The sequence below is a fragment of the Fusarium sambucinum genome, chromosome III, assembly GCF_050947815.1.
Source record: "Fusarium sambucinum isolate potato_lamoka chromosome III, whole genome shotgun sequence".
Lineage (NCBI taxonomy): Eukaryota > Fungi > Ascomycota > Sordariomycetes > Hypocreales > Nectriaceae > Fusarium > Fusarium sambucinum.
This window is the reverse complement of record NC_139292.1, coordinates 6,846,509-6,874,358: the sequence shown is the minus strand read 5'-3', so window position 1 is coordinate 6,874,358 and position 27,850 is coordinate 6,846,509. Positions and strand designations below refer to the sequence as shown.

General features: G+C 47.2%; 10 protein-coding genes across 10 annotated transcripts; 3 read left to right on the top strand and 7 right to left on the bottom strand.

Annotated features, from left to right (window-relative positions):
- Positions 1 to 302: 302 nt before the first annotated feature.
- Positions 303 to 1,901, top strand: FSST1_012456 (uncharacterized protein; the record flags this gene model as incomplete). Its single annotated transcript, XM_083235684.1, has 1 exon — positions 303 to 1,901. One exon carries the CDS (start codon positions 303 to 305, stop codon positions 1,899 to 1,901), a length of 1,599 nt encoding a protein of 532 aa, XP_083082152.1.
- Positions 1,902 to 2,338: 437 nt separating this feature from the next.
- Positions 2,339 to 3,804, bottom strand: FSST1_012455 (FMN-dependent dehydrogenase; the record flags this gene model as incomplete). The annotated part of the gene is made up of 3 exons (XM_083235683.1): positions 2,339 to 3,531; positions 3,578 to 3,683; positions 3,790 to 3,804. The coding sequence occupies 3 exons, from the start codon at positions 3,802 to 3,804 to the stop codon at positions 2,339 to 2,341; spliced, it is 1,314 nt and encodes a 437-aa protein (XP_083082151.1).
- Positions 3,805 to 4,274: 470 nt separating this feature from the next.
- On the bottom strand, positions 4,275 to 4,649 carry FSST1_012454 (uncharacterized protein; the record flags this gene model as incomplete). Its single annotated transcript, XM_083235682.1, has 1 exon — positions 4,275 to 4,649. One exon carries the CDS (start codon positions 4,647 to 4,649, stop codon positions 4,275 to 4,277), a length of 375 nt encoding a protein of 124 aa, XP_083082150.1.
- A 2,521-nt stretch (positions 4,650 to 7,170) lies between these two features.
- Positions 7,171 to 8,021, bottom strand: FSST1_012453 (pectate lyase; the record flags this gene model as incomplete). Its single annotated transcript, XM_083235681.1, has 4 exons — positions 7,171 to 7,275; positions 7,328 to 7,470; positions 7,518 to 7,772; positions 7,823 to 8,021. 4 exons carry the CDS (start codon positions 8,019 to 8,021, stop codon positions 7,171 to 7,173), a joined length of 702 nt encoding a protein of 233 aa, XP_083082149.1.
- A 987-nt stretch (positions 8,022 to 9,008) lies between these two features.
- FSST1_012452 (Zn(II)2Cys6 transcription factor) lies at positions 9,009 to 11,105 on the bottom strand (the record flags this gene model as incomplete). Its single annotated transcript, XM_083235680.1, has 4 exons — positions 9,009 to 9,406; positions 9,464 to 10,178; positions 10,383 to 10,740; positions 10,798 to 11,105. The coding sequence occupies 4 exons, from the start codon at positions 11,103 to 11,105 to the stop codon at positions 9,009 to 9,011; spliced, it is 1,779 nt and encodes a 592-aa protein (XP_083082148.1).
- Positions 11,106 to 11,531: 426 nt separating this feature from the next.
- On the top strand, positions 11,532 to 13,282 carry FSST1_012451 (major facilitator superfamily domain-containing protein; the record flags this gene model as incomplete). Its single annotated transcript, XM_083235679.1, has 3 exons — positions 11,532 to 11,696; positions 11,747 to 12,787; positions 12,842 to 13,282. 3 exons carry the CDS (start codon positions 11,532 to 11,534, stop codon positions 13,280 to 13,282), a joined length of 1,647 nt encoding a protein of 548 aa, XP_083082147.1.
- Positions 13,283 to 15,091: 1,809 nt separating this feature from the next.
- Positions 15,092 to 17,478, bottom strand: FSST1_012450 (ferric reductase like transmembrane component-domain-containing protein; the record flags this gene model as incomplete). Its single annotated transcript, XM_083235678.1, has 6 exons — positions 15,092 to 16,052; positions 16,105 to 16,226; positions 16,273 to 16,334; positions 16,380 to 16,609; positions 16,661 to 16,971; positions 17,029 to 17,478. 6 exons carry the CDS (start codon positions 17,476 to 17,478, stop codon positions 15,092 to 15,094), a joined length of 2,136 nt encoding a protein of 711 aa, XP_083082146.1.
- A 477-nt stretch (positions 17,479 to 17,955) lies between these two features.
- On the bottom strand, positions 17,956 to 19,878 carry FSST1_012449 (major facilitator superfamily domain-containing protein; the record flags this gene model as incomplete). Its single annotated transcript, XM_083235677.1, has 1 exon — positions 17,956 to 19,878. The coding sequence occupies one exon, from the start codon at positions 19,876 to 19,878 to the stop codon at positions 17,956 to 17,958; it is 1,923 nt and encodes a 640-aa protein (XP_083082145.1).
- Positions 19,879 to 21,042: 1,164 nt separating this feature from the next.
- FSST1_012448 (P-loop containing nucleoside triphosphate hydrolase protein) lies at positions 21,043 to 25,242 on the bottom strand (the record flags this gene model as incomplete). Its single annotated transcript, XM_083235676.1, has 2 exons — positions 21,043 to 21,683; positions 21,735 to 25,242. The coding sequence occupies 2 exons, from the start codon at positions 25,240 to 25,242 to the stop codon at positions 21,043 to 21,045; spliced, it is 4,149 nt and encodes a 1,382-aa protein (XP_083082144.1).
- Positions 25,243 to 26,176: 934 nt separating this feature from the next.
- FSST1_012447 (acyl-CoA N-acyltransferase) lies at positions 26,177 to 27,460 on the top strand (the record flags this gene model as incomplete). The annotated part of the gene is made up of 1 exon (XM_083235674.1): positions 26,177 to 27,460. The coding sequence occupies one exon, from the start codon at positions 26,177 to 26,179 to the stop codon at positions 27,458 to 27,460; it is 1,284 nt and encodes a 427-aa protein (XP_083082143.1).
- Between the last annotated feature and the right edge of the window lie 390 nt (positions 27,461 to 27,850).

Genomic DNA, 27,850 nt, shown 5'->3' with positions numbered 1-27,850 from the left:
CATACCTCTGACACATGATATTATAGTCGGACAGCTCGAGTAGAGGAACTCGCTGCAGCTGCATAATACACTGCATAGAGCTCTTTGGCTAGACCTGATCTCGCGTGGAGGTTCTATCCCAGCGATTTGCCATTTATTTCTCAGCCGAGTCACAGCTCCAGCTATAAGTACCCTCGCATTCCGTCGGCGATCAGTTGAAGCGTTTATGAGTAATTTGCTTGCACATACAGTCTACAAACTTCATCAGCAATATTTCTCATCTTGTATTAGCAAACATGTCTGATATTCAGATCTGCACCATCATGCCTGTTCCTGACGACCTTCGGGCTCAGGCAGACACACTCTCCCTTCAAGAAAACCCCAAAAATGGCCATCAACTCACCGCTGGTGGTGCTGTTCTGGGTTCCAAGAACCCATTTGCCCTCGCTCTACCAGTTGGGTCTATGTGGCGAAACAAGCGTGTCCTTCGTGTCAGATTCCTGAACGGGTCTGATAGGATCAAACAAAAGATTCAAGAATTTGCGGTGCAGTGGAATGAGTTTTCTGGTGTTACTCTTTCATTCGACAACTCGAGCGATGCTGAAATTCGCATCAACTGCGATAGTAGTGGACAGTCATGGTCGTACGTCGGCACTGATTGTCTGGGTATCCCCAAGGATCAACCTACCATGAACTTTGGCTGGTTGACTGACTCAACTGCTGACTCTGAGTATTCCCGTGTTGTCATCCATGAGTTTGGCCATGCTTTAGGATGCGGCCACGAACACCAGTCTCCGGCAGGCGGTATTCCCTGGAACAAAGAGGCGGCTTACAAGTACTACGGGGATCAGAACAATTGGAGTCGTGACAAGGTGGACAGCAACATCTTTGACTACTACAGCTTCACCATTACAAGACTCACCGATCTCGACAAGAAATCAATCATGATATACGCAATCCCCAAGTCTCTCACGACAAACGGGTATTTCGTTGCATCCAACAACGTCCTTTCATCCACCGACAAAGACTTTATCGGTGGAGTGTATCCCAAGGGTGGAGCTGCCTCTTCTGCAGCTAAAACAGGTACTGCTGTTTCTACATTCAACACCATGGAAGTCCGAAACTGGGACAACCCACAGAGCCAAAATTCGAGGAGGGTCCCATTCTCTCAAGCCTTCGATAAACCCCCTCAAGTTGCAGTAGGCCTGAATTGGCTTGATATTGGAAACAACGCCAACATTCGTGTTAATGCATCTGTCGACTCTATCGGCACTGACTCTGCCGTCTTTCATGTTGATTCTTGGGCAGACACAACTCTCTATTCGGGAGGTTGCGTCGGCCTTGAAGTTGCACAAGACGACCCCGACTTCCAGGTTGGTGCATTTAGCACTACAGATGATCACCCATGGAACAAACCTCAGGCGCAAACATCGCGTCGAATCAACTTTTCTCGGGCGTATTCGTCGCCACCTAAGGTCGTTGTCTGGCTCAGTCAGCTGGATATGGACAAGAACCACAACTGGCGTGTTAATGCCACTGCAACGGACATCGATACCAAAGGCTTTACAATCCACCTTGACACATGGGCCGACACTGTCTTGTACGCTGCCACAGCGCATTGGATTGCGTACCCTAGCAACAAAACAGGAGTTATTAGCGGGACATTCAACGTGACAGATGTTAGGGCGTGGAACCAGCCTCAGTTGTTGAATACAGGTCGTGCCAACTTCCCAGCCAACACTTTCCAGAAGCCTCCGTTGATTTTGATAGGTTTGAATAGTCTTGATGTTGACTATCGCCACAATCTTCGAGTGAAATTGGGAGCTACCAATATTTCTGCGGGCGGTATGGACTGGCGCATTGATAGTTGGTTTGATACTACCTTGTACGCTGCTGGTGGTAGCTATATCGCGCTATCCTAATTGTTCAACTAGAACTCTATTTCTTAATTGAAGCTTTATCCAACAAGAGACGATCAACTTGGGCTAGACATTTTCCCAGGTATTAGCAAACGTCCCGTAAAGTCACTATATCGCAGCACTCCTACCCAAGTCAGCTACTTGATTGTAGCACATCCGTATTTTGGTTCCATTCTTTCATATTCGCCGACCTTTAAGCACTCTAGTATCCTAAGCGCTTCGGCATCTGTCAACTTCTCTCAGCTGTTTTGAAGTCCTTCTTATGATGTACTTCATCTTAGAGTTACACGCACCCGATTAGATAAGAAGTCCATTTTAAGGGCTCCTCGTAGGGAGTAAACACAATATCTACGATGTCTTTATTTCGTTATTGGAATCATGGCACCTATTATATGTGCCTTACCAATGATTGGTATCTCAATACTATCCACGTCCAAGTATCACAGCTTGCTCTTCTCCTCCCACCCCACCGCAGGTAAAGACATAATCAGGCTCTTGTCTATATCCTCCACCTTGTTCAAACCAGCCACGTTCATCAGAATGTCTAGATCAGCCAACAGGCCCTTCAGAACATGCCTTACTCCATCCTCACCCATGATACTGAGTCCCCAGATCCACAGCCGACCGACAAAAACAAATTTTGCACCCAAGGCAAGGGCTTTGACAATATCAGCTGCTCCTCTGACACCGCTGTCAAACGTCACCACTAAACGATCGCCAACTTTCTCAGCGATTTGTTCTAGAGCGTCGAGGCTGCCGATCGCTCCGTCAACTTGACGCCCCGCATGGTTACTGACCACAATACCCTCGAAGCCTAGATCAGCCGCCTTCTCAGCATCGCCCACATGTTGGATTCCCTTGATCAAAAAGGGCTTTCCACCACTGATCTCTTGCCACTTCTCTCTCGCCCAAACTGCCTTTTCCCAAGACCACGCACGACCATGCCAGATGTTGTCGATCCAAAGTGCTGCCGCCTTTGCAGGTTGCTTCTTTGGATCGATGCCTTGCTCTGCTAGTCGTTTTTGGAAGACGGGATCCGAGAGACCCAAGTCAGCGCCGATGCCACGGTAGAAGGCGTAGTTTGAGGTAGCAACGTCGTCGTGTCGCCATCCGAGTTGCCAAGTGTCTGTTGTCAGGATACAGACCGAGAATCCAGATTCATGCGCTCTCTTCAGAAGTGACAAAGTGAGTTCGTCATCGTGAGGCATATATAACTGGAAGAAGCGAGGACTCTCTGGAATTCGATGACTCTCTTCGCTGTTTTGGGCTGCCTCTCGACCAGAATTATTTGCCTCAGCCACATCTTCAATCGGGCATGATCCTGCGGTTGAAAGACTATATGGGATACCAAGCTCCCCCGCGACCTTCGCAACAGGCAATTCGCCCTGGGGGTGATAAATCTTATTAATGCCGACCGGGGCTATTCCGAAAGGTGCAGAGACTTGGTGACCAAAAATTGTAGTCCGAGTGGAGCGCTCATTGGTATCTACGAGCTGACGTGGTACAATCTTTTGTCTGAAGAAAGCTTGTCGATTCGCGAGGTGTGTATCTGAGAGACCCGCATTGGAGGATGCATAAAGCCACCCATTCTCGGTAAGCTTCTTCTTGGCGAGTTCCTCAAGCTTGTCAGGGTCTAGACATGTTAGCTAAGAACGAAGATTGAGCGATGGACGTCATACGTGTGTTGAATGGTGGGACTTCGCCGTCGTTGAGTTTCCAGAAATTCTCGCGCTGGTAGACCCCAAGGCGGAGTATCACGTTTCTTGAGATGTGGTGACTTGGGGTCTGACATTTCAGAGTATTGAGGCGCCGATGATGTTTTGTTTTGATTTATGCTAGATTGAAGAGTCAACTTGCCATAAAATGCCGTGCTCTTAATGTCCACTTATACCAACGACGATCGCATTCATGACGTAGTCTATCCGTACTTCCGGACGTCCGATCATAGAATCACCGAGAGTCAAATCATGACGAACAAATGATTGAATTACACGGACAGCATTAACTTGAACGCGTTAGGAGATTCTGGACTCTGTCGAACAACGCCAATCCGATCGACGACAGCAACTAAGCCCACGAGCAACAAAAACATGGCATTCTACTTCACATATCAACAGATGTCCACACGCATTCTGGAATTAGAAGTAATCAATATGACGAGACTCATCTTTTGACCCACTCTCATGAACCTAACTCTAACTACCATATCAACTCATGAGATTCGGTAGCGCGTTTTGAGCTATGCGGCGGATGCTTACGCTAACTCCATACAGCCAAAATGCGCTACCGAATTTCATGAGTTAATACGGTAGATTCAGACGCCTAAAGTACCGCTTGCTCTCTTTTTCTATGTGGAGATGAGATTACTCCACGTATTCACTTCTTTCGTGGTGCGCCATTACCAGCATCGCAGGCATTTCGGTTCCCGTTTCCAGTCTGACAATACCAATGCCAGTTATCATCGATGTAGTTGACCGTGCCGTAATCATCCCAAAATCCTCCGCCTTGGTTTGTTTTGCGATACGGAAGCTGATCACAGTGGCCTCCCGCCAGTATGGCTATGCCATGGACGGTACTCGACGCTTTGCTAAGAGCTTCGTCCCGAGTGTTTCCTTTTCCAACTTGGCAATACGGAGACGAGATCACGCCTGCTCCATTAACGGCACTGCCGTAGTCCATGTTCACCGTGGCAAGCCAAAGAGCATGGGCGCCCGAAGCAGCCAAGACAACTAGGGTGTTGGAATAGTGCATCTTGAGACCTAGTATAGGAACTGTGTTAGCAGTATGCTTTTTGAGGCTGATGGGTCATCGGGCACGTACCTAGTGAGCGAGTGTACACAACTTTGATTTTTGATATTTTGAATAAAATAAAGTAAAATACTCAATCAAGTAGATCAAAGCCTGGTTAAGGTATGAATAAAAGCTGGAGGATAGCAGAACTAAGGACAGAAGCATCAACTCTTTATATAGGAAAAAATCACAAACCCTCTCTCGATCCTACTCTATGATAGCCGATATTAGTGGTCTATTGAACTAAGTGATACATGATGATCCTTACTAAGAATACCTTTATAGATCCTTGTAAGAAGGAGCACCATGACTAGGTCTACGGGGTTAGAATTATTACGAACCTATTTCTACATTAGCCGGAAGTTGTTTGGGCTTAGCATTAATGTTATAACACTTATCAATGGTCAGTATCAAGACGTAGATTTGAAAGACCGTACTAGCGCTTTCTCATTCGGAAGCCGGCACACACATCAAACTAGGCAGCGCAGGTACTCCTGGTCAGGCTACAGAGAAAGACAAGCACGGACTTCTCTATCTCATACTATATGCTTGAAAATAAACAAGTTAAGTTCAGGCGATTATGTTCTTTTCTTAGTGGCTTATTGGAAGTATGCATTAGCCGTTCCTGCGCCACTGGCTCCAGCTGATTCCATTCCGATACCCACAGCCCATTTTGTCAATCGCCCACGCTGGCTAGTAGTTGCGCGACTTAGTGTACGCAATAGAATTTGTCTTAAATCAATTTCTGAATGGAGATTTAAGCCTCTTGACTTTAAAACAATTTCATCTAACGTTTCCCTAGGCTACCGTACGCTTTCATGAGCGGTAGATCGAAGTGGCTAATCATCTGGTCTCTCAACGTTTTCGTTAGTAATGAGTGAGCTCGAGTTGGAGGCTGATATAACGGGATACATGCCTGATGTGGCCCGTGGTGAAATGACCATGTCCACTGGAGCAGGTCACTCTCAGGGTTAACTTTTTGATACTAGAGCTGAATTCTCAATTTGCGTCTAAGTCGATGACTTAGATTTCCTCGTTTCTTGATGACTTTATCGGCATTATTATTAGGCAAAGCCGCCCAAGAAGGTAACTTGCATCACGAATGTGTATGGAAGTTCCTTCCGGCTTTGGCTCTCTATAATGAGGCCAACCTCCTCTTGACATTGGCCTCTGATTGGTCAGAAAGTGAAATTCGGCGCGTCATTAGCTAGCGAAAAATACGCTAAAAATAAGGTTGGTGGAAAATGCCCTATAGCCACTGAAGAAAAGATGCTGCACCTTGAGAAGTAAGCAAGAGTCTTAGGAGGAGGAAGAAGAAGAAGAAGAAGAAGACCTATGCCTCAAAAATTTGCCTGCGCCTAGGATGACGAATTCAGCATCAAAGGTCTAGTATAGTTTTAAACTTAGCCAATAAAGCATGTTATACTGTCTTTGAATCCGAGAAATTTATTCAGGGTGCTATTTCGATTGCCGCTCTAGAACCTGCCGGTGAAGCATTATACGACTAGTATATTAGGACTTGACTACTATGTGAAGCTTGGCATTTGGTCTTGTCGAAAACTATAGCTTTATTTCTATAGAGTTGTTATTAGTTATCTGGGCTGATATTAACGTAAATAATAGGGACTCATCTCTAAACAATCCTTTATTTTGGCTGTACAATGCTTGAGCAATCACTGCGGACTAACTTAGTTTATCCTCAGAACTCCAACCGTCATACTTGCAGCTTGGCACTTATTATCTCAGTATGTCTCACCATTCAAAGTGTGCTTGTTCAAGTTGTCAATTTGTTGTTCTTCTAATGTACATTTCCGTCAAATTGGTCACGAGGAGTAAGCCGACTAAGGCACGTCACCAGGCCTTACAATGTCAATCACTTCTACATATCACCCAGACCAGATAACAAAAGAAAGAGAAGCCATCATTGACTTACCAAATCCTCTAGTAAATCGTCCGATAGCCAAGTTACCCTATCCAGACCCTGCTGTGGCGGCTTACTCCCCTCGACCAATTCCACGAAATACTACGGTATCCTACTACGTAGACCTCCAATATCGTAGCTCTGAGCCACTAAAAAAAGTAATGAGCTCGAATACAAGACAAAAGCTCTACGGAAGATGAACAGTCTGGAGACTGTTGTAGCTGGGGGGTTGTTATTGGGCAGGTCAGATTTAGTGTTATGAAGGCCCACCAAATCGTGAAACTAGTCAAGTCATGCACTCACAGTAACGCAGTAACAGTACTCAACAACATTGATCGCATGAAACATGTTTGAGTGCAATCAACATGCCGAAAAGACGCTGAATATCAATGTGATATATTTAAATAATTATAGCCGGCTCAGCAAGCTATGTACAATTGTGCAAAAAAGATAAGTATGTATAGAAGTCAAAGAGCATCCCCCAAAAACAGCAAGGTATACCAAGAGGGAGTAGCATAACTAGACATCCTCAAGGATCATACCGGTAGTGTGTGCATGAACTTAGCACTTGCTAGCCTTGGAAGGCTCACACTCGCCGTTGGACTTGTCGCATCCCTTGTAGCCCTGGCACTGGGTCTTGGGGAAGCAGTTGTTCTTGTAGGTAGCCTAGATATGACGATTAGTTTGATTTCCACAATGATTAAGAAGAGAGACTGACCTTGTCACCGAGGTTGGTGTTGATACCAATGAGCTCACCACCGTTGACGGCAGTGACACCCTCCATGTGGACAGAGCGCTTGCACTTGGAGTTACCCTTGCAGTTACCGCAAGATCGGTAAACCTTGCCGTAGTCGTTGGCGTCTATAAAAGTTAGCTTGAGTCAATGTTAAGTATAACGGGCAACGTACAGAAGTTGACAATGTTAACATGGCCACATCCGTTGTGCTGGATGACCTTGTCGGCAGCCTTGTAAGCACCACCGCCGATGATGTTGGCGGTTCCGCTACCCTTGATAGTGATAGCATCCTCACAGACGTCCTCGAACCAGACGAACTCGAGGTTGCAGGAGCCGAGACAGTGAACACCCTCCTTCTGGTTGGCACCAATGACGACGTTACGAAGAGTGGCGCCATCCTCAAGGACAAAGACTGCATCCTTCTCACCTATGCTGTGTTAATACCTACAAAGAATACTGAGATCTGGGCAAACTTACCACCCTCGCTCTGACCAGAGCACTTAACACCACGGTCGAAGCGAACCCACTTGGCATCGAAGACCTCACCCTTCTTGAGGTATCGGGGTGCGCTGAGGGACTTGGAGCCAGTGGCCTTGGGGACACCGCCAGTGTAGCCAAGGCAAGCCATGGCGGCGGGAAGGGCAGAAAGAACGGCGATAATGCTAGGGGCGTGCATCTTGATTAATGTTGATGATTTTGGGAGTTGAAAAATGAACCGGTCTACGGTGAGCTTGAATAAGAAGAGTAACGAATGAATAAGCTTGAAGACGAATTGGGATGCTGAGAATAGCGGTTTATTGAAGACTCGTGAGCATTCTTATATGTTAACTCTCTACTCCTTGCATTAACATCACCGGAGTTCAACTCCTGAATCCATCATGATGGTCTTACAGACACTTGGCCGTGGTCCTGGTAATTCACGGCAGCACACCAATTGAATCCTACCCAAGGATCAGAGTGACATACACCAGAGGCCAAAGCTTTTAGTGTTTCAGGACGGATAAATTTCCTCCACTGAGGTGACACACTAACGGATTTTCATAGGCTAAGGTCCTTGTCAAGGAGATCCGCTATCACGATTAAGACGGGGGCTAAAAGTTAAGGTTATTTCGGAAAAGGCTTGGAAGAGGCAGCCCGGAGGGAAGCTTGGGAAACCTAGAATTAGGCGATTTTAATATATAGATGCTTGCCAATCTACATATACATAATCATTACTATGCATGATTAGAGTGCCCACCGACAGTGACTAGAAGTACAACTCTTTTCTCAGTGGGACACCGATACAAATTCGGGGTGGCGATCGGCGAAGAATCGGGACGTCGGACGAATTAGTCAATTCGGGACGAAACAGACGACTAGTTAATCACCTGTCACACCCTAAAAATGAATGGTCCCCACGACAAGGCCCCTGTTATCCGGAGTTAATGTTATCGGACTAATGCCAAGACATAGTCTAATTACGGTGAGGTAGTGATCCGAGACCGTTTCTTATCCCATTTGCGTACCCTGACCATACAAACACGAGTGTGAGACTGTCTCCGCCTTAACATACACCGAATGACCGAAATGGTTGCACAGCCATGCAGTGACAGTTGAATCTATAGGTGGGTCATCTCCACTGCGTCGATGAACGGAGAAACTATTCATGCAAAGAATAAGCGATCTAACTAATACTATCCCAAAACGCCCAGTCTATATCCGCAAACTCGAACCCAAAGGGTTGCAAGTCATCTTCCCCAGTCTTTCCTTGCCCAAAGTCCATTATGGTATCCATCTGATTCTCCTTTCTACTCGCGTCAGCAGCAAGATTTCTTTCATCTTGTGCTAAAAGCTCCTCCAACTGCGACACAAATGCCGGTTTCTCCATGTACTCCAGCCCAGGCTTTTGTCGACACTCATTCCACGTTGCGATGACAGACTTGGCAGCGTGTGAAGTTCTTCTGTCTTCTGACATATCCGTCAAATGTTCTGTAACGGCATATAGATCTTCTAGCAGCGACCAAGCCGATTGGATCATTGCGACGTCTGTCAAGAGTGTCATGTCTACCAGAATACCAATGACTGAACGCAGCAGTCAGTAAGGTAAAAACATGAGTGAGATGGACTTGAAATACTTACGAGCATACCATACAAACGAAGTCTCAGCAAGCCAGCGAAACTTTTGTAGAAGGGGATTCGCATGCGACACGACTTGGTACCTCATCGCTTGCATGCATAAGTCAAAATGCTCAGTGTGACATTTATCTTCTGCACTATTGGATCGCATCTTGGCTTCGTGATACTTTCGCAGACGCAGGATATTAATGACAGCTCGCGCCGAGATCTGCAGGAGTGTATGCAGGGGGTTTATCGGATCGCAGTATTGGAGGAAGTTCTCGTTGAGTCCCCTTTCCAGCCCATCAATCATGGAATCAGCCAAACAGCCGAGCAAGGATCCCTCGCCGGCTGCTAGTTGATTAGCCTGAGTGATGCGAAAGTTGCGCTGTGCTTCCAGTAGGTAGTACGTAAAACCAGTGTAGGCAAACGCTGTAAGACCTATTCGCCCCTTAGGCGGGTCCTTGGAGTTCGGGTCAAGATCTTCGTCTTCGATGTTGAGAGGAAGCTTGACGTCCCATGCCGTTGCAAACGACAAAGGCGTGACACCGTTTTTGAGGGATAGGATAAGATCGAGATGTTGAAGTTGCCACCAGATTCTTCGTCGCTCTTCTGTTTCGATGGGTGAAAGACCAAGGACTGTGCCATCGCGATGGATTCCGAGCTGCTCAGCAGAGCGTGACACGAGACCCATCAGCGTCCAGAGACTACGAGATGTCAAAGTGTCAATGTTGGCTTTCTGAGTGTATGTTAGTAGTGATAACCCGCAGGGTCAGTTATTGCTTACTATGTAAAAGCAAAATGCTTTTATCGTTGCTAAGCTGTCTATAGCCAAGAGACTCATTCTTGAAAAAGCGGCATCGCATCTCATCCGACATTCGCTTACCAGGATGGCTCTCGATCTGCCAAAGCGTCGCAAACAATCATTATTAGCCAAACTCACTGCCGCAAATAGCCTTGTAGATAATATTAGAGCCTTTTCGCCATCTTCAAGACGATCCCACTTCTCTCCGTCAGTTATTGAAGCTTTCAGTTGAGAAAGGGTCCATTTGAAGTTGATCTTTACAATAGGCTCCACACGTTCCATGAATACGTCCCAGAGCTTGACAGCTTCCAGAGTTGGCATTTGCAAAGAAAGTGTCTCTGAGACGAGGGTATTGTCTCCCCAGGGTGAACCATTGAAGGCGTGGGGAAGGAATTTAGCTGGTGATAAAGCTGATCCTCTAGGGTCAGCGGGATTGAAAGGCGCTTTTGTACCTTGGTAGAGTTTGGTCACGTCAATCCATGTCTGCCATCCTTCTCTGATAATCACACCAGTCAGTCAAATATTAGACCGACCAATTTTATATGTAACTTACGACTCGTGATAAACTGCCTTCCCCTCTTGCTGCACCATCATCGGTGTCTGGACATGACTTGTGTCTGTGGAGACAGATCTTTTCGGTCTTTGACGATTCTCCAGCGACGGACTTCCACCATTCTCCGACGCAGGATCACCTCCCAAAGCCCTCACGATATCTTCAAGTTTTTTAATCCTCTCAAAAGGGGAAAGTTCAGGGTAAATGCAAGTGTCATTCTTGCGTCGCTTGCAGTTTGAACAGGGAGGTTCTGCTCTGTCGCATTTCACTTTTCGTTTCGCACACGGCTCACATGCTTGAGATCTCATTTTTCTTTTTTCCGATGGACGATCTGGGGCTGAGAATTGTTGATCTTGACTCTTGCGACGTTGTTTCTCGGTCTATGACGTTGTTGTAATTAAAAGCTCGGGGACCCCGCGAGGTTTTGTACGACGAATGGAAAATAGCTCGGGCTCGGTACCGAGACCGAGATTTTGGAGGCGGTGTCTGATTGGTCACCTGGAATAATCTTTCAAGATAGGGATGGAAAACGTGTAATTGACTTGGAATGTAGAGGAATTTGATCTTGATATTTAAATCCATCTCTTGTCATGTATTTTGTTTCTGCTTGTTGTTATTGAACTCTTCATATCAGATCGTGGTGTGCACACAAGAGGTATCACATCTGGCTTAACTATCCACATCTTACACTATCAGCTCTCACCACTTGCACATCCCTTGCACAGTTATCTATCATGGACGAAAAGAATACTAGAACTTCGGATAGTCCAGAGCGCCCAAGCACCGATACAGTCAACCAATCAACAGACACAACAGACCATGTCAAGACATACCCTCCAAAGAAGGTTGTCCTTCCAACCATGATCGCCCTCTTTCTCGTTTTCTTCCTAGTCGCATTGGTAACTCACCCCAAACACTGGAATTCAACATCCACTAACATTTAATCAAGGATCGAACCATAATTGGCACAGCTATACCGACTATATCTGCCGAGTTTGACAGTTTCGGGGACATCGCCTGGTACGAATCGGCCTTCCTCCTACCTCTCTGCGTCTTTCAGCTCTCCTTCGGCCTCGTCTTCAAGTACTACTCAACCAAATGGATTCTATTTATTCTTACTGCTATCTTTGAGATTGGATCCATTGTCTGTGCTGCAGCACCCAATTCAAATGCTTTGATCGTTGGACGAGCTATCACGGGTATTGGTGGTGCTGGTATCGGCTCTGGTGTGTTTATCTACATCACACTTTTATTCCCCCTCGAGGAACGACCCAAATATCTCGGATCATTGGGCTCCGCGTTCGGCATCTCTTCAATCTTGGGTCCGATTCTGGGAGGCTACCTTACATCTGTGAGCTGGCGTTGGTGTTTCTGGATCAATGTCCCCATCGGCGCTCTTTCACTCGTCCTTTTGTTCATCCTCGCTCCTGATAGACCATCGCCCGTTAAGCCAGCCGCGACATGGCGTCAGAAATTCCTCGATCTGGATCCAGTAGGTTTCTTACTGATTGCAGGCTCAATTGTCAGTCTCCTGTTCGCTCTCGAATTCGGAAAAGAGGATCGAGCGTGGTCTACTGGACGTGTCATCGCCCTCTTCGTCGTCTTTGCAATTCTTCTTGTCGCCTTCGCTGGATACCAAATCTGGCGAGGTGAAAAGGCCACTATTCCCCCGAGAATCCTGCGTCAACGAACAGTATTGGCTGCGTGCCTTTTCAACTTCTTCATGGGGACCGTACTGGTTATTTATGCCTTTTACATTCCTATCTGGTTTCAGGTTGTCAAAGGGATGTCACCCCAGGACTCTGGCATTGCTCTCTTACCTTTGCTACTCAGCAACGTGGTGTTTGTTATTGTCGGTGGTATCTTGGTTAGCGCACTTGGATACTTCACACCTTTTGCTATCGCTGGAAGCACAATTCTGATTGTTGGCGGTGCGCTTATCACAACTTGGACAGCGAACGAAAGCCAGGGCAAATGGGTTGGATACCAGGTATGTTTGCTTTGAGAGCAATTCTTTGGCATCTGCATACTGACACACTTCCAGATTATCACTGGTACAGGTATGGGTTTGGCATTGCAACAACCAGCCATTGCAGTCCAGTCTGTGCTATCAGAAAGTGATAGTACAGTCGGTCTTTCTATCCTCAGCTTTCTCGGCTTTCTTTCGGGAACAGTATTCATCACAGTTGCTCAATCTTTGCTTCAAGGACAGCTTGACAGCAGGATCTCGCAAAAGTTCCCTGAAATCAACACAGAGCAGTTGAGCAACAGTGGAGCTGCAAGTATCAGAAACTTGGTGTCGGAGGACAAGATGGATATCGTATTGGATGCGTACAATGACTCCATGAGGTCAATCTGGTATCTTGCTCTTGCCATGGGTGCTGCTTCTTTAGTGGTGTCTTTGGCTTTTGAATGGAAGAATGTCAAGGCCAACAAGAAGAAGCAGGAGGCGAAGGAAGAATCTTCTGGTTCGGTGTCAGTCTAGTAGTAGCTAGGTTATCCAGAAGAGGAGGAGAAAAGATGGTGATAGCATAAACAAATCCATGCAAACGTCTCACGATTTATAATAGAATGTATAATAGAAGCAATAGAGAAGAAAAAAGATAATTATTTGAAATCGAGGCCATTATACTTTGAGGATAACCCCATCATATACAATCTTTTATATCCCACAAACGCGTTGTTTTATCTAGTTGAAGGATGTTGATTGTTTGCTGAAAATGCAAAAAGATAAACTTGATGAGACTGGGACTCGAACCCAGGAGGATTGCTCCACCAGGAAATTGGTGTTAAGGTTAACCTTAACCTGGCGCCATAACCAACTCGGCCATCTCACCGGTGATTGGATGAAAGTTTGTTGCTAACCGGCAACTATATTCTAAGTTCGGACTTCAATCAGCGATGGTAAGAAGTATTCGTCTAGGAACACTATCAACGACACATCTCTACTATGTATCTTGAAGAAAGAAGCACAGTTTGTTATCCAATAGTCTACTCGCCAATTGAACATGATGGCTGCGAGCAACAGAGAGCACTAATTGGTACCGTCTACTAGGGAATGACAGTGCCAAAGAAGAGACTGGGCTCAGTTGGGATATTCTCTGGCAATGTCTTTCTGCAAGTGTCATTCAAAGAAAATCATGCACAGGACTAAGTCCACCCTACTAATGCGCAGTAAATCTATGTAGGATCAACATGAGTTCGTAACATCCGCCAGGTCGTAGACAATTACACAACGATTCTTAGGTTCAAAAACATAGGCTCAAGTTCTAAGATAAAGACTGTTTGCTGCATAGAGATCACGGATTCACAGGCATGGTCAAGAGAAATACTGATTCGCGTAGTGTTCCTCAGCAGCCGAACAAAATTTCATCTTGTCAAGTTTCGTACTTGATGAGGGTAACTAAGTCTACCAATAATTCCTGTCATTTCCTTACATCATAAAAGTGATCTCTGATTTGCTACTCAACAAAGCAGCGATATCGGGCTCTATAAATTCTGCTCCACAACATCTGCCGTGGCAGCATCAATTTGTACCGGTCAGTCGGGGATGGGCCTCAAATTTGATCTGATAAAACCTGTTTGACGATGACAAACCTGTGATGCACCATTTGTCATGGCTTATCAGATCTTTGACAACGCGTAGACAGCGGAGACGAAGCTCGTGAAGGGTGACATTGAGCCTGTTTTTGTAGAATGTCCTAAACCGAATACGGTCAGGTTCCTGTCAGAAAAAGCTTGTCGAGCATCTGATAAGATAAAAATTCACCCTTACTTCGCCGATCTTTACTTTTCCGATATTGGCTACAGACTCACTGTGCGAGCAATTGTGGAATCACTGTCGTTTTAAGCATAGCTACCTAATTTCCGAGCGCACCCCCACGGGATATGGGTCAGGCAATGTCCATGGCCGAGTCTCGGTCCTTCTGGAACGATGGTATCCGCTCTTGGCCGTTGTACGGATACCGGTGAATGCAATGCAACGAGACAAGGGCGAAGAAACGTGGATGGAAGGAAAGCAGGGGTTGGCATCAGATGAATTTGCTGTCAGTCCGGGTCGTTCCGATCAGTAGCATGGAAGTTCGGCACTGACACGAGGTGCAATCCTGCAATGCTACAGAACAACGGACAGAACTGCTAGAATCCTGAGAGATCAAGGAGAGCGCCTCGGTAGATCTGCTAGATAGTACATGTGAAGCAACATTGAAGGTGCATGTGGACGACGGACTACCTAATGTCCAAATATGTCAAATCTTGTTCATGTGTTCTATGCTCTATTGTTTATCCCATGCAACTACCACTGAAAGCTCTCGTCAAAATAATCTATCCGAGGCATAGACGGAACAGTCCTTACTGCCACAGCGCTTCTACTCTCATCAGCCATCTTGGCAGGTCCACTCGTGACTACTGCAAGACTGCCCTGATCTCCACTGTCCAAGGCATTGTCAATGATTTCTTCGACGTCCAGTCTCCCGTCTCTCCACTCAGCAATGTGACAAGCAGTCGCGCGGTCAGGTCTTGCACTGCTCGCTCCAGTAACATAGATGACAACTCTCACTTGTATGAAGCCAAGTACATCACTCAACTCGTGATTGAGAATATCCTCAGCCAGAGCAGATTGTCGCACTGCCCAGTGGACTTCAACCACGGTGGCTGAAGACGTAAGTTTGCCCAGGTAAGAAAGCGGGACGGCAATGCCACTACCTCCAACAATAAAGAGAACTTTGTCAAACCGCTCTAGAGGTAGAGTCTTTCCATATGGGCCGTCTATCGCCACTCGAACTTTGGCTGGTTTTGGCTGCTCCTCCTCAGCATATTGTTTTAACCGAGAAGTGAAGCTATCGTAGGGGCGGATGAGGAATGTCATCTCTCGCTGCGTCTTCTCATACTCCGGTGCCATCTCCTCTGGTGAGCTTGACGTGTGACCTAGCAATGGCGCACGATCTGACAAAGTGTATGTTTCGGGTTCTGACACTGATGCAACTGTGAAAGGATGACTTTCCCAGAAGTTCCATCTGTTAAGCACCGAAAGGTAGTAAAATGTACCGGGCTCAATCTTATAGAAGCTTGAAGACACAGGAACGACGACTCTGATCATGTGAGCATCCTCGTTGTAGGTGATAAGAGCACCAGTTTTCCAGAACTTTAGATTAAAGGCAATAGTTCGGGCTGCCCGAATAACTCGATCCAGTAACCAGACCAGTACTGGAATCCACACCAAGGGATCGTAGGCGCCTCTGAAGATGGATACGTGCCTTGCACAATGTTAGCGAGATGCCATATATTAACTGATGTCGATGAGCTTACCCAAACATTGCCACAAGGATCAAGACTGATAGAACAATATGCGAGATAAGGAAAAACTCATATTGTCTACGTCGTACCCAGAAGAATGACAACCCGACGAGTAAACAGATGAAGATAGTGGCCTGCCACACGTTAGTCAAGAACAAGATAGCAAACCGTTTGACTCACCAGCTCACCGGTCCACCAGAATTTCATGTTCGAGATCTTCCAGAAATACTCCCAGCCGCCCCCTGATAAGTTAGCAACGAAGATAATGGTTGTGTAGGGTGACATACTTTGGAAAATAATAATGATGTATCCAATAGAGTGAATGACAGCCTGTACAGTGGCTATTCTGCCAACCCAGCGATGGAAGTTATTGTATGTTTTGAAGTCCCAACCTGTTAGCCATATGACGATATTATTCCTCATGCCGAACAGCCAAATGAGAGGGAAGTTGGCGAATGAGATAATGCCTGTTCTATCGGAAACGTGTCGAAGGATCTGTAGCCATACAGAAGGGTAACTGTACCGCTGTTAGTGCCAGGCCTTGTTTGACTTATGACTGAGGACTTACTAGCCGTAGCCCTCGAATATGATATATCCGTGAACCGAGCAAATAATATTAAGCATCACAAACAATGAAATGGTCAGGGTTTGTATGCGTGGGGGAAGAGTGCAAACACCGCCAAAGTCTTGAACACAGCGTCGTCCAAATGTCGCCGGAAGAAGGATATTACGTTTGAGCCACAGGCTTCGACGGCCCTTCGCGGTGGACAACTGTGTCAGCATGCGGTTCACGATGCCGACTGCGATGACCACAGCCCAAAATATCCCCATAGCCCAGCCATAGTAGTAATGATATATCCATATATAATCGTGTGCAGCCTAAACATGGTAAGTGGTGTATCCTACGACATATGACCACTATCGTAAAGGACTTACCAACGTTCGAACCCATATATCGTAGTAAGCTTCTGACGGAAGCATCAGCGCGCCATATCTTTCAGCACGATTCGGATCTGTCGCATCGAATATGATGATCTGAGCTCTCTGTTTGTTTGTTATATCGTCGATTATGTCGTGTGGTGCTAGATATGAGCCGTACGTGTCTTGGCATGTCTTGTTCATAACACTTGATTCGTGTTGCCAGACATGCTCGGTACAATGAGCATCCCAGCAGAGATACAGCGAGGTTTGATAAAGACGGCTCGTGCATTCCTGCTTCGCAAAGAAAACACCTTCGGGCGCATCCGTGAATTTGAGAGTCCGGAACGTTTGCCGACAGGCTTTACCACACAACGCGGGGTTCGCCGAGGACGCGTCTGCCAAAACAAGGCCAGAGGCAAGAGAGGTGAAGACACATATTAGGCTCTTTACTTTACAGAGTCGCATCTTTATTTATTTATGCGATATCTGGGCCCGAGATCCGAAGATGTAAAGACTACTATCGTTAGTTCAGACCTGAGAGCGATTATCAGATGATCAGATAGAGACCTGGTGGGTCTTGATCATCACGTGGAGTCATGGTCAGCAGGGGATCCTTGACTCGATCTTCTACAATTGTCTGGGCAAATTCAAGAGTGAAATACCATTGTTTATAATCACGAGGCGATAATTGCGGTAAGAAAAGTAATAAAAATTCACAAAAAGAGGGTGAAGTTGCAGTTCAGAGAAAACGACGTCCCTGGCTTGGATCTTCCGCCAGGCGACTAGTTGTATATTAAGATAGATTTACTCAAGTTAGAGGTAGAGTGTTATTATTTTACAGTAAACGAATGCTTTTGGTGCCTTGAACACTCAGATTACGGTCATTGCGAAAGCCTTTACAAGACTACTCATGCAAGTACCTCAAACATCTGAAGAGACAGCCTACTTGCGGTACAAGGCAGCCATCTTCTGCATGAATGTGGCAGGCTCAGTCTGAGTGTTGTTCGCATCTGCAGCTGCGTTCTTGGGAACATCAACAACCTCGCCATCAAGACCCTTGTTGTTCACAGCGTTCTGCTGCTTACCAAGGTAGAAGTTGGGCATGAAGAAAGAGGCAATGAGGGGAATGCACGCAAAGACGATGGAAGCGATGGTGATATGACCGTTGACAATGGAGTAGGCACGAATAGAGCCTTGGCGGATAGGATCAAAGTAGTCATACTTCTTGAGGGTCTTAATGTTGCCGTAGATAGTGGCAATGGTTGTGTCGTCAACGTCGGGCAGCTCAACGTGCATCTGGTCAACCATCTGCTCGGTCCAGATGCTGGTGGCAATGGCACTACCGACACTGGAGCCTAGAGTAGACCAAAGAGTGATGATGGAAATGAGCGAGGCGATATCATCGTGAGGAACTGAAGCCTGGACACCAACTCGAACACCAACAACGTTGAGGGAGGAGAGACAGAAGATGAGTTGGGCTGCGACAAGACGGGCAGTGTCCTCAGTCATCATTCCGTTAGGGCTGATAAGAAGACCATAACCAAGAATCCTAGCCGCGGCACCAAAGATCATGAGACCCTTGTAGCGATGAGAGACTCGGTGAATGAGACCAACAATAGGACCAACCAGGCAAAGACCCATGGTGGTGATACCAAGGAAGATGGTCCACTGGTAGGTTGTCCACTCCTTGATGATGAGGATGTAAGATGAGAAGTAGGTGTTGCGCACAGACGAAGCCATCTGGTTGAAGATGTGGATGATGACACCGGCGATGAAAGCTCTGTTCTGGAGAATGCGTCTGGTCATCATTGGCTTGGGAGCGAGGAAGTACTCGTAAAGACCAAAGAGGATGAGAACGACAAATCCTACCACAATCATGGCAACCATGCTGGGGTTGTTCCATCCACCCTTGGCACTCTTCGCCAGAGTGATAGGCAGGAGGATAAGGGAGAATGCGAAGCCAAGAAGAATAAGACCGACGATATCGATGTCAATCAGGCCGCGATAGGCAAGCTTGGCCCAGTAAGTCAAGTTCTTGGGTGTGGCCTCAGTGCGACCCATTCGCACATCCTTGGAGTCAGCCATGGTGACCATTCCTGCCTTCTCACCACGACGCTGCATGGTGTAGAGAGTGAAGATGGCAGGGAGGAGTAGGACGGGAACGAGAATGGCGAACATGCCGAGACCCCATCGCCAGTCCTCGTAGAAGCCTTCGGCGATGAAACCATTGACAGGCACCGTGACGATGAAGGGCAGAGCAAGACAGGCGCTGAAGAAACCTCGCCATTCCAAGGGTGTCAAATCAGCGACAATGATGTCGCTGAGAAGATCAAGACCCGACTTGCCGACAGATGTGAAGCAGATGCCGATAACGTACGAGGTAAAACCAGAGGCACTAGCAGCAACAGCGAAGCCGACAGCGTAAAAGACAAGAACCACAACATAAGTTGTAGGTCGCGATGTAATATCAGCAAGCTTTCCAATGAAGGGCTTGCTAATGGCGCGAATGATTTGTCCTGCCGTGTTGACTGTACCAAGCTGGCTGTGCACGCCAAAGGTGGAAGCTGCCAGCGTGCCGAAAATGGTAGTGGTGATGCCCATGTCGAGCGCGTAGGCGAACATGGTCAATCCGATAGAGACACCCAAGAGCCAAAGCAAGATCTTTCCCTTCTTGCCAGACTGGTAGAGGACCTTGTTGAAGGCCTCGACTCTACCGACACCAATTTCCTTGTGTTCATCATCGGATACGGGGGCGTTGGTGGCATCGTAATCCTTCTTCTCGTTGAGTTCGAACATTTCCGGTGAAGTCTGTGTCTGCGGGGGAGTTTGGGACTCTGGACCCGACGTGTTGTTGGGTGCTGACATTTTGGGGCAATTCTGAGCTTGTGCTCTAAATCGAGAATTGATAGCGCATGGAATGAAAGGTTAAACAGACAAGAGAAGAGGGAGGGAGAAGAGATCTTCTTTCTAGTCGCATTGGCAGCCTCTTTTCTTTTCTGGCCTGATTTTTTTCTCTCTTACTACACAGAAATAGAAAGCTGTTGGTCATGTTCGCCCCCTACAAGACCGAGAAAAAAGACAGAACCAACAGGCAATGCCAAGGTACCGAAAAAAGAATACAGGGTCTCGCCGCCGTTTATCGGGTCAGTAAAAACCAGGGTACAGCGCTGTTGCATTGCTGGCGTGGTTTTAGTCTAGTCACTGGACTGGAAAAACTGCAAGGGATCAACATGCGTGGTTTTTGGTGAAGAGATTATCTGATCTTTACTCTATCCACTCATGTTGGTTGAGTCTGCATGAAGCCAAGATTATCACATACTTCCATCTAATCAGATGGTCCAGCAGAGTAGGGATCGGCATGTAAGTGGGACAGGTAAGACGATCTTTACTATGTCCAGAAAGCCGAGACAGTGTAATGTGACAGTGTCAACAACTGTGACATGTGCACACATCGTATGGCCTGAAAGAAACCTTGTTCTTGTTCCTGATGCAAACTGTCCTGGTCTAATGCTGGCAATCAGATCGATAAGGTAAATCGTCCGAGCATGGCTGTTGCACGCGTGGTATGCTGCAAGGGAGGCAAATTTTTCACGATCGACCCTGTCTGTCTCACGGTGAGATGTGGATGTTGGCTTGTGATCTCTCTTATGTAGCTTGTAGTAAGCTTAACTTGGGGACGAAGCCATTGAGTCACTTTATTATCTTAGCTCATAGACTATTTGCACCTCAAAGCTTGGCTGCTTGGTAGCTTATCAAGCTTCGGCTTGTTGGTGACCTTGTTGTGCTGACGATCTTTACTGTCCGTTCTTACCCGATGCATGGTTCATGGGAAACCGGTTCACTGGGTCATGTTACAGGACATGATAGTGTAGATCTTGGTTTATCAATCTGATCTTTCCGTTATCGCAGACTGGCACATGCTTGAAATACACATTCTAATCAGGTTGCTATAATAATGAAGTAATAATTGTATGCATATTAAAATGAGTACGAAGCAAAAGCTCTAAAAATAGTCTAGGAATACAATGCTCAAAGCGAGATCTTTGCAGCATCACATAGAGATCTAAAAATACTATCCGGCTGGGCATACAGCTCAGAAACTGTAGCGAACTCGACTACCCGTCCACTATCCATGACAACAACCTTGTTGCACGTAGAAACTATAGTGTCAAGTCGATGAGCCACAGTAAGAACAGTCGCGTCACCCACGACCTCGTTCAGCATGGCCTGTAGCTTGGCATCCGATCTTCCATCAATTGAAGCCGTTGCCTCGTCAAGAATGACAATCTTTGACTTGCGCACAAGGGCTCGGGCGATAGAGATCAAAGAACGTTGTCCTTGAGAGATATTGGACCCGTTCTCCTTCACATCTGAGTCGAGGTTGAGGCTTGGTGCATCACCACTAGAGTCGGAGTCTTGCTTTTCGGCATCCGTGTTGGAAGATATCTGGCTTAGACCAACGCGATCTAGACACTGTCGTAGCCACTCGTCGTCGTATTGTTGGAAGGGATCGAGATTGTAGCGGATGGTGCCAGCTAACAAGACTGCGTCTTGGCTGATGACTGATAGATTGGATCGAAGGAGATGAAGGCCGACCGTATGGATGTCGACGCCGTCAATAAGGATTCGTCCGTTTGTGGGCTCGGTGATTCGTAGTAGAGCAGAGATTACTAGTGATACGTTAGCAACAGTGGTTTAGAAGACGATCATCTGAAACTTACATGTTGTCTTGCCAGCTCCTGTACGTCCAACGACACCAATCTTCTCACCAGGCCTGATATCCAGGTTTACGTCCTTCAACGCAGGATCCAAGCCAGGTCGATGACTGAGAGTAAAAGACTGGAACTCAACATGTCCAGCCCTTGGCCACTGACTCGTCTCCAATTCCTTGTCAACCCGCTCAACCCGATGCTCAGGCTCTTGCTCAATGTTGTAAGCATAGTGAAGCATTCTCTCCACCGAGTTCATGTTGTTCTCAATCTCTGCGCTTTGGCGAATCATGTTTCCAAAGACTGCTTGCGCAGTGACGATGTATGACAAGACTACGCCACCAGACGAGGGATCAATGGTACCTCGCAGTCCGACAACCAGTAACCCAGCAGCGAGCACGAGAGTAGCACCACAGAGATCGAGGCGCAAGTTGAGCCATCGTTGACAAGCGATCGAGAGCCAGTAAGCAGTGTTCTCCGTATCAATCTTGCGGGCATTGTCATCGACAAAGCGAGGTACTGCGCCAAACGCCTTGAGAGTTGGCAGACCCGAAAGAGACTCTCCAAAATGCTCGTAAATGCGACTTCGGAGCAAATTGTTAAGACGTCGAAGCTCTCGCGACGAAGGCCGGTAGTACATTCCAGTCCAAGTGTAGATCAACAACAAAGCAAAAGCGATGGCCAAAAACGCTGGCACGATAATGCTCACGACGATAATAGTGCCCAGAACTTGCACAAACGTAGAAATGAAGAGTCGTAAAGTCTCACCGACCACATTATCAACGGCATCAACATCTTTGCTGAAGCGATGTGTGATTCTGCCTTGAGGCGTGGTATCAAAGAAAGCGACCGGTGCGAGCAAGACTTTGGACATGGAAGCATGATGAAGCTTGTTAGAGCACCAGAAACAAAATAGTGCAAACGTGGCGCTCATACAGAATAGACCGAGGGACTGGCCTGCACCAAATGCTGCGTAGCCGCCCATGTACGCATCTTCAGAGATAGATGTGTACTGGTTCTTTTGCCACCAGCTCAGCCAAAGAGGTGAGACAATGCTGGTGCCTTGGTAAATTGCGATAGAGAGGATTAGAAGAGGAACAGTGATCAATGCATTGCCAAACTGAGCGTATCGGATGTAGGTTTTGCCACTGACAGAGCCGACAACGCGTTCTTCTGTTTGCATCACTTCTTTGCCGCGTGCTGTAGATGGTTTCTCCTTGGTCTTGGATTCGGGAGTTTCTGTCTCAGTGACTTTCTCATCGGGAGCCTCTTCAGAACCATGGCTGCTAGCCGTCTCGGAACCAGAGTCAGACTCTGCAATCAGAGGCTGAGACCCAGCAAACTGAGTAAAAGCGCCATCCAGACTCTGCAGCTGCTCGTACGAACCTTGCTCAGAGATACGTCCCTTCTCCATGTAGAATATTTGATCTGCTTGTCTAGCGAAGCGAATAGAATGCGTGACCAAAATGATAGTACCCTCATTGTTTCGACGCGCTTGGTTGACAACCATGTCAAAAACACGAGCACCAACATGAGCGTCCAAAGCTGAGAAACAATCATCGAGGAAAAGAAGCGAACTTCTACCGTAAATGGCCCTGGCAAGACTGATACGTTGCTTCTGACCACCAGATAGAGAAACACCGTTCTCGCCAACGACAGTCATATCACCATCAGGCAAGACCTTCATATCTGGATGAAGACAGCATCTGGTGAGGACTTCGTTGTACCATGCGTGGTCAAAAGGTCTGCCAAACACGATGTTCTCTCGTACAGTCTCACTCAGAAGCCAAGCACTTTGAGGTGCAAAGGCGATCTGAGAAGAAGACTTGTCGAGGCCGAGGTGGAAAGATCGTGCTTGGATGAGTTGAAGATCGCCCAGAAGGGCTTTCAAAACAGATGACTTGCCGGATGCAACAGCTCCGATGATACAGACGAGTTGATTGCGCTTAACCAAGAATGAATCGAGCCACAAACGTTGACTTGTCACTGTTGTCTCTGGCTCCCTCTTCTCATCTGCAGCTACAAGTTGCTCATCATCATGATAAGCAAAAGTGGCGTCTTCAACTCGAACCACAGTATCAGATTCGGAATTCTCAGAGGAGTAACCCAAGTCAGACTGGAGATCCGACTTCTGCTTATCAGCGTCGATATCAGAAGCCAGCATGAACATAGACAATCGCTCTAGTGCAGCTCTAGAATCAGCGACTGCAGAAAGAGCAGTAGGCAATGCCATAAGGGGTGTCCTCAAAAGCATGAAATAGGCAAGTCCGGAAAAGACAACTCCAGCATCCATTCCATTCTCAGATGTCGCTCCATAACAGACAATACTGACGACGGAAGCCAAAGTAGGAGCTGTGTAAGAGATCGCAGTGTTGAAAGCTCTCAAAAGCATTCGCTTGCGAATATAGACAACTTCGTCGGCTCGCAACTTTCCAATCTTGGAGAGTAAGCTCTCTTCATAAGCGTTTGTCTTGACGAGACGAATCGCAGATACTGCTTCAACAACTGCTTTGACTCGTGCGTCTGTGAAAGGCATACTTCCTCGGCGAAGAAGGAGAAGCCGGCCCATCATGAATGACTGAAGTGGATATAGCAAGGCAAGTAAACCAAAACCTGGCAACGCGCTGTATCCCATTGTCCAAACAGCCAGAGCGAAGCAAAGAAGCATCTGGAAGATACTCGTCCAAGCAACATGAAAGTAACCGCAGCAAAAGTCCACACGAGTGACATCAGCGCTGATGAGACTCATCAGCTTGCCGGTTCCGAGGCCATGTTTCAGCTTTGCGCGTTCACTCAGCTGCGTCGTTGCTCTGCGATAGATAACGTGCATCAGAGCACCCCGAAGCAAAATTCCAGTCGTGTAAGAGCGGTAGAAGCCGTGAACATTGGCAGTGACTGAAAAGACGAGAAGAAGGAATAATCCCACTGCATAGCCAAAGCCGGAGCGAAGACCTTGCTGCGATGAGTCTGACAGAGTGCCAATGAGGAAACGGATGAGAAGGGGTGAGATGATTTGGGATAGATCGCCAGCAAGTTTCAGAATGCCACCTATCCAGAACCATTTGAAGCAGACATCGTTGAGGGCCAATGTCAAGACAGTCGTGTCGGTTGTATGTCTTGCCCAGAACGGTCGCCAAGATAGTGGGTTCTTAGAGTTGACGGGCTTCCTACCACGGTTGGTAGCAAGTCTTGTAGCCCAAGCCTCTTCAAGTCGGTTTGAGTGGTCTTCTACCAGTCTGTGACTTGGCATATCATACAAATCGTCGGTTTGAAGGGGTCTAGTATAACCTGTCCGTAGAAGACGACTCAGCCAGTCGAATGTCAAGACAGACAACCAATTAGCGTTCGCCTCAGGAAGAGGGAGCTTGTCATGGTGTCCATTGTTCTGGTCTTCGACATTTGCAGGTGAAGGGGAAGACTTGGGTGCAGTGAGGCGCTGCTCAATTGGCGTTGTCGATAGAAGCGGTACTCTCCTGTACCATTTCCTCGGAGGGAAGCTCTTCCCATCGTTGGTCGCCATGGCTGGAGTTGACAGTCGAAACAAGTCTGTCTTCTCAGTCTAGAATCCACGTCTTGATGTTCGGCTTCTTCTCAAAGGGTCCATACATGGATTAGGAGACAAGCTCGCTAGACGTCCGTATTCGGAACAGCCTTTCAAAAACAAGTTCATAAACTGTGCGGGTACATGTTTATGGGGCTCGGTGACCAGGGTTGCAGTGCGGGTCTAGTAGTGACTAAAGAATGGAGCTTAGAATAAGCTGACAGTGTACCGTATGGCCGGGCTACGGCTCAACTTGGTTTAATGCCGGCACAGTCTCCCACTACCGAGTGGGATAATGGCCGATCCCTGAAAAGTCTTAATTTCATGCCTAAGAGCGGCGTGGAAACAAGCATAATTTTTAGTCAAAATATGACGTGTTGGCGCAGGAGCTTGCAGAAGAAGGAAGCTCACATTTTCCAATACCACCACATGTAGTGACCGAGGACAAGATCACGACATGCGGGTCGGTTTGTTGAGCCGACAAATGCTTGTGACCATGTGCTTTGAGGATCGATCAGCGCTGGAAAAGCCTCAAGCTTTGCCCAGCGTTTCATCGAGACGTCAGTGTTGATTTCTTGGCTGGATTTACCCTAGGTCTGATGATCTGGGGTACTCTAGAGTCATGTCAACTGTCCGTATGCGCTATGTAATAGGAGCTGTTGTTTTCCGGATGAGAGGCGGAGCAGTGATGATGATGATCACAAGGGTCGACCAAACAGAGTTGATGAAATGTGAATGACCACGGTATAACTACCGAGCTATACCGCGTCTTGGCTATTGTAATCTTATCGAGACTCATAAACCTTCAAGTGTACTGAATTATCATTGAGATATATAAAACAATTCATTCTGTAAGTCTGCATTTCATCACTATTGCTTTGGAGTATCTAACATATACCCTAGACCGATCAAAATGGCACCAGGACCTATCGACGCTATTCCCCCACGCAACCCGACGCCACCAAAAGAAGCATGGCAAACCTCTAAAGAAACATCCTTTAGACTCCCCGACGGAAAAACGAACTTCTGGATTGCCAATGCCGACAATGACTACCTCGTTGGATCTGGCAACACCACGCTAGCCCGATGGTCAACGGATGAACGACAGACCAGAATTTCCCCTCCCATGATCAATGATGATAGAGCACAATTCGGTCCTGTTCTTGAACTCGAGATATTCAACTCTGATATCAATGACCCAAGCTCGCCGTTTGCCTCACATGGCGAGCATGGTGATTTGGCCTTGACATGGGCTTCTGTCTATGCGCTGTGGGTTCATCCCGATCATCGAGATGAAGACTTGATAGCCATCTCAATCGACAGTCACAAAATTGGCGAGTACATCAGAAGTACTGGACTAGGTGTTCTATCTCCGTACTCGTCAACATCTACACCCCGCGAGACCGTTTACTGGCTTTCGCACGATACATTCTGGCAGGGCGCTGGAGCACCAGACTCCCAGCACTGGCTTCAATCACGACCCGAAGTCACAAACTTCCCAGGCTTCAACGGCACAATGGGTGTTTTTGCTAGTCAATTGGGATTCACACGCAAGGGAAACGTGTGCACAGTTCACCCCGTTCGACCTCCCAAGCCCCAGCCCGGCACTGTCATTTACTCTCGTTACATCATGGAGTTAGGTCAGCAGCTTCAAATTCGTCACATTGACGCTTCAAACCCAGCGCACTTTGAAGCCTACAAGAGCTGGCAGAACTCAGACCGCGTCAACAAGGCGTGGAAAGAGCGCGGCCCAGATGAACATCACCGCAATTACCTTGCCAACCAACTTGCCGATCCGCATTCCATGTCTTGTGTCTTTGAGTGGGACGGCGAATTAGCGGGCTACACCGAGTTAGGCTGGGTTATGGAAGACAACGCGTCGTGTTTCTTCAGATCAGCATGCAATATTATTGTGGGTGAGCATGATCAGAACAGTCATATCATTGTCGGAGAAGAGCGTTTCCGAGGCGGAAAACGGTACCAAGCTGTGGCGACGAGCATCAAGCACTGTTGCTTCCTGCGGGACCCAAGGACCAAACAAGTTATTGCGGAGCCTGAGTACGATCTAAACCATGTACAGATCCAGGACAGGTATTTGCCGCAGGAGAGGAAGAAGAGGTTCCATTTGCCGCACAAGACGGCTATGCTGTTTGCCCTGCAGCGTGAGCGATTTTTCCAGGAGGCACACTTTGTTTAGTTTTTTCGTTTAGTTATGCAGATCGTTTTGATTGATAAATATCATTGATTGATAAAAACTCTTCTCGTGTGTCATGATGTAACGTCGCTTACACGGGCTTAGACCTTGTTGAGAGACAATTTAGAAGCGGCCGCCAGGGATCGGCATATAGTACGTAACTAAATTAATGGCTGCATCACAGACCAACCGTAATCTTATCAGATCATCAACACCATCTTCTTTCTTCTTGCACTGTGTCACCGAAATGAGTTATGGAACCTTTCTTTGCATCGGATGTTTCACTTGTTATGGAGTCTAAGCCAACTTTCCATTCTCGGGGTCCATTCGGGATGACATACTGTGTACCAATAGCTCATGGAGGTGGACATCGTCATCGGTTTGGTTCGGGCG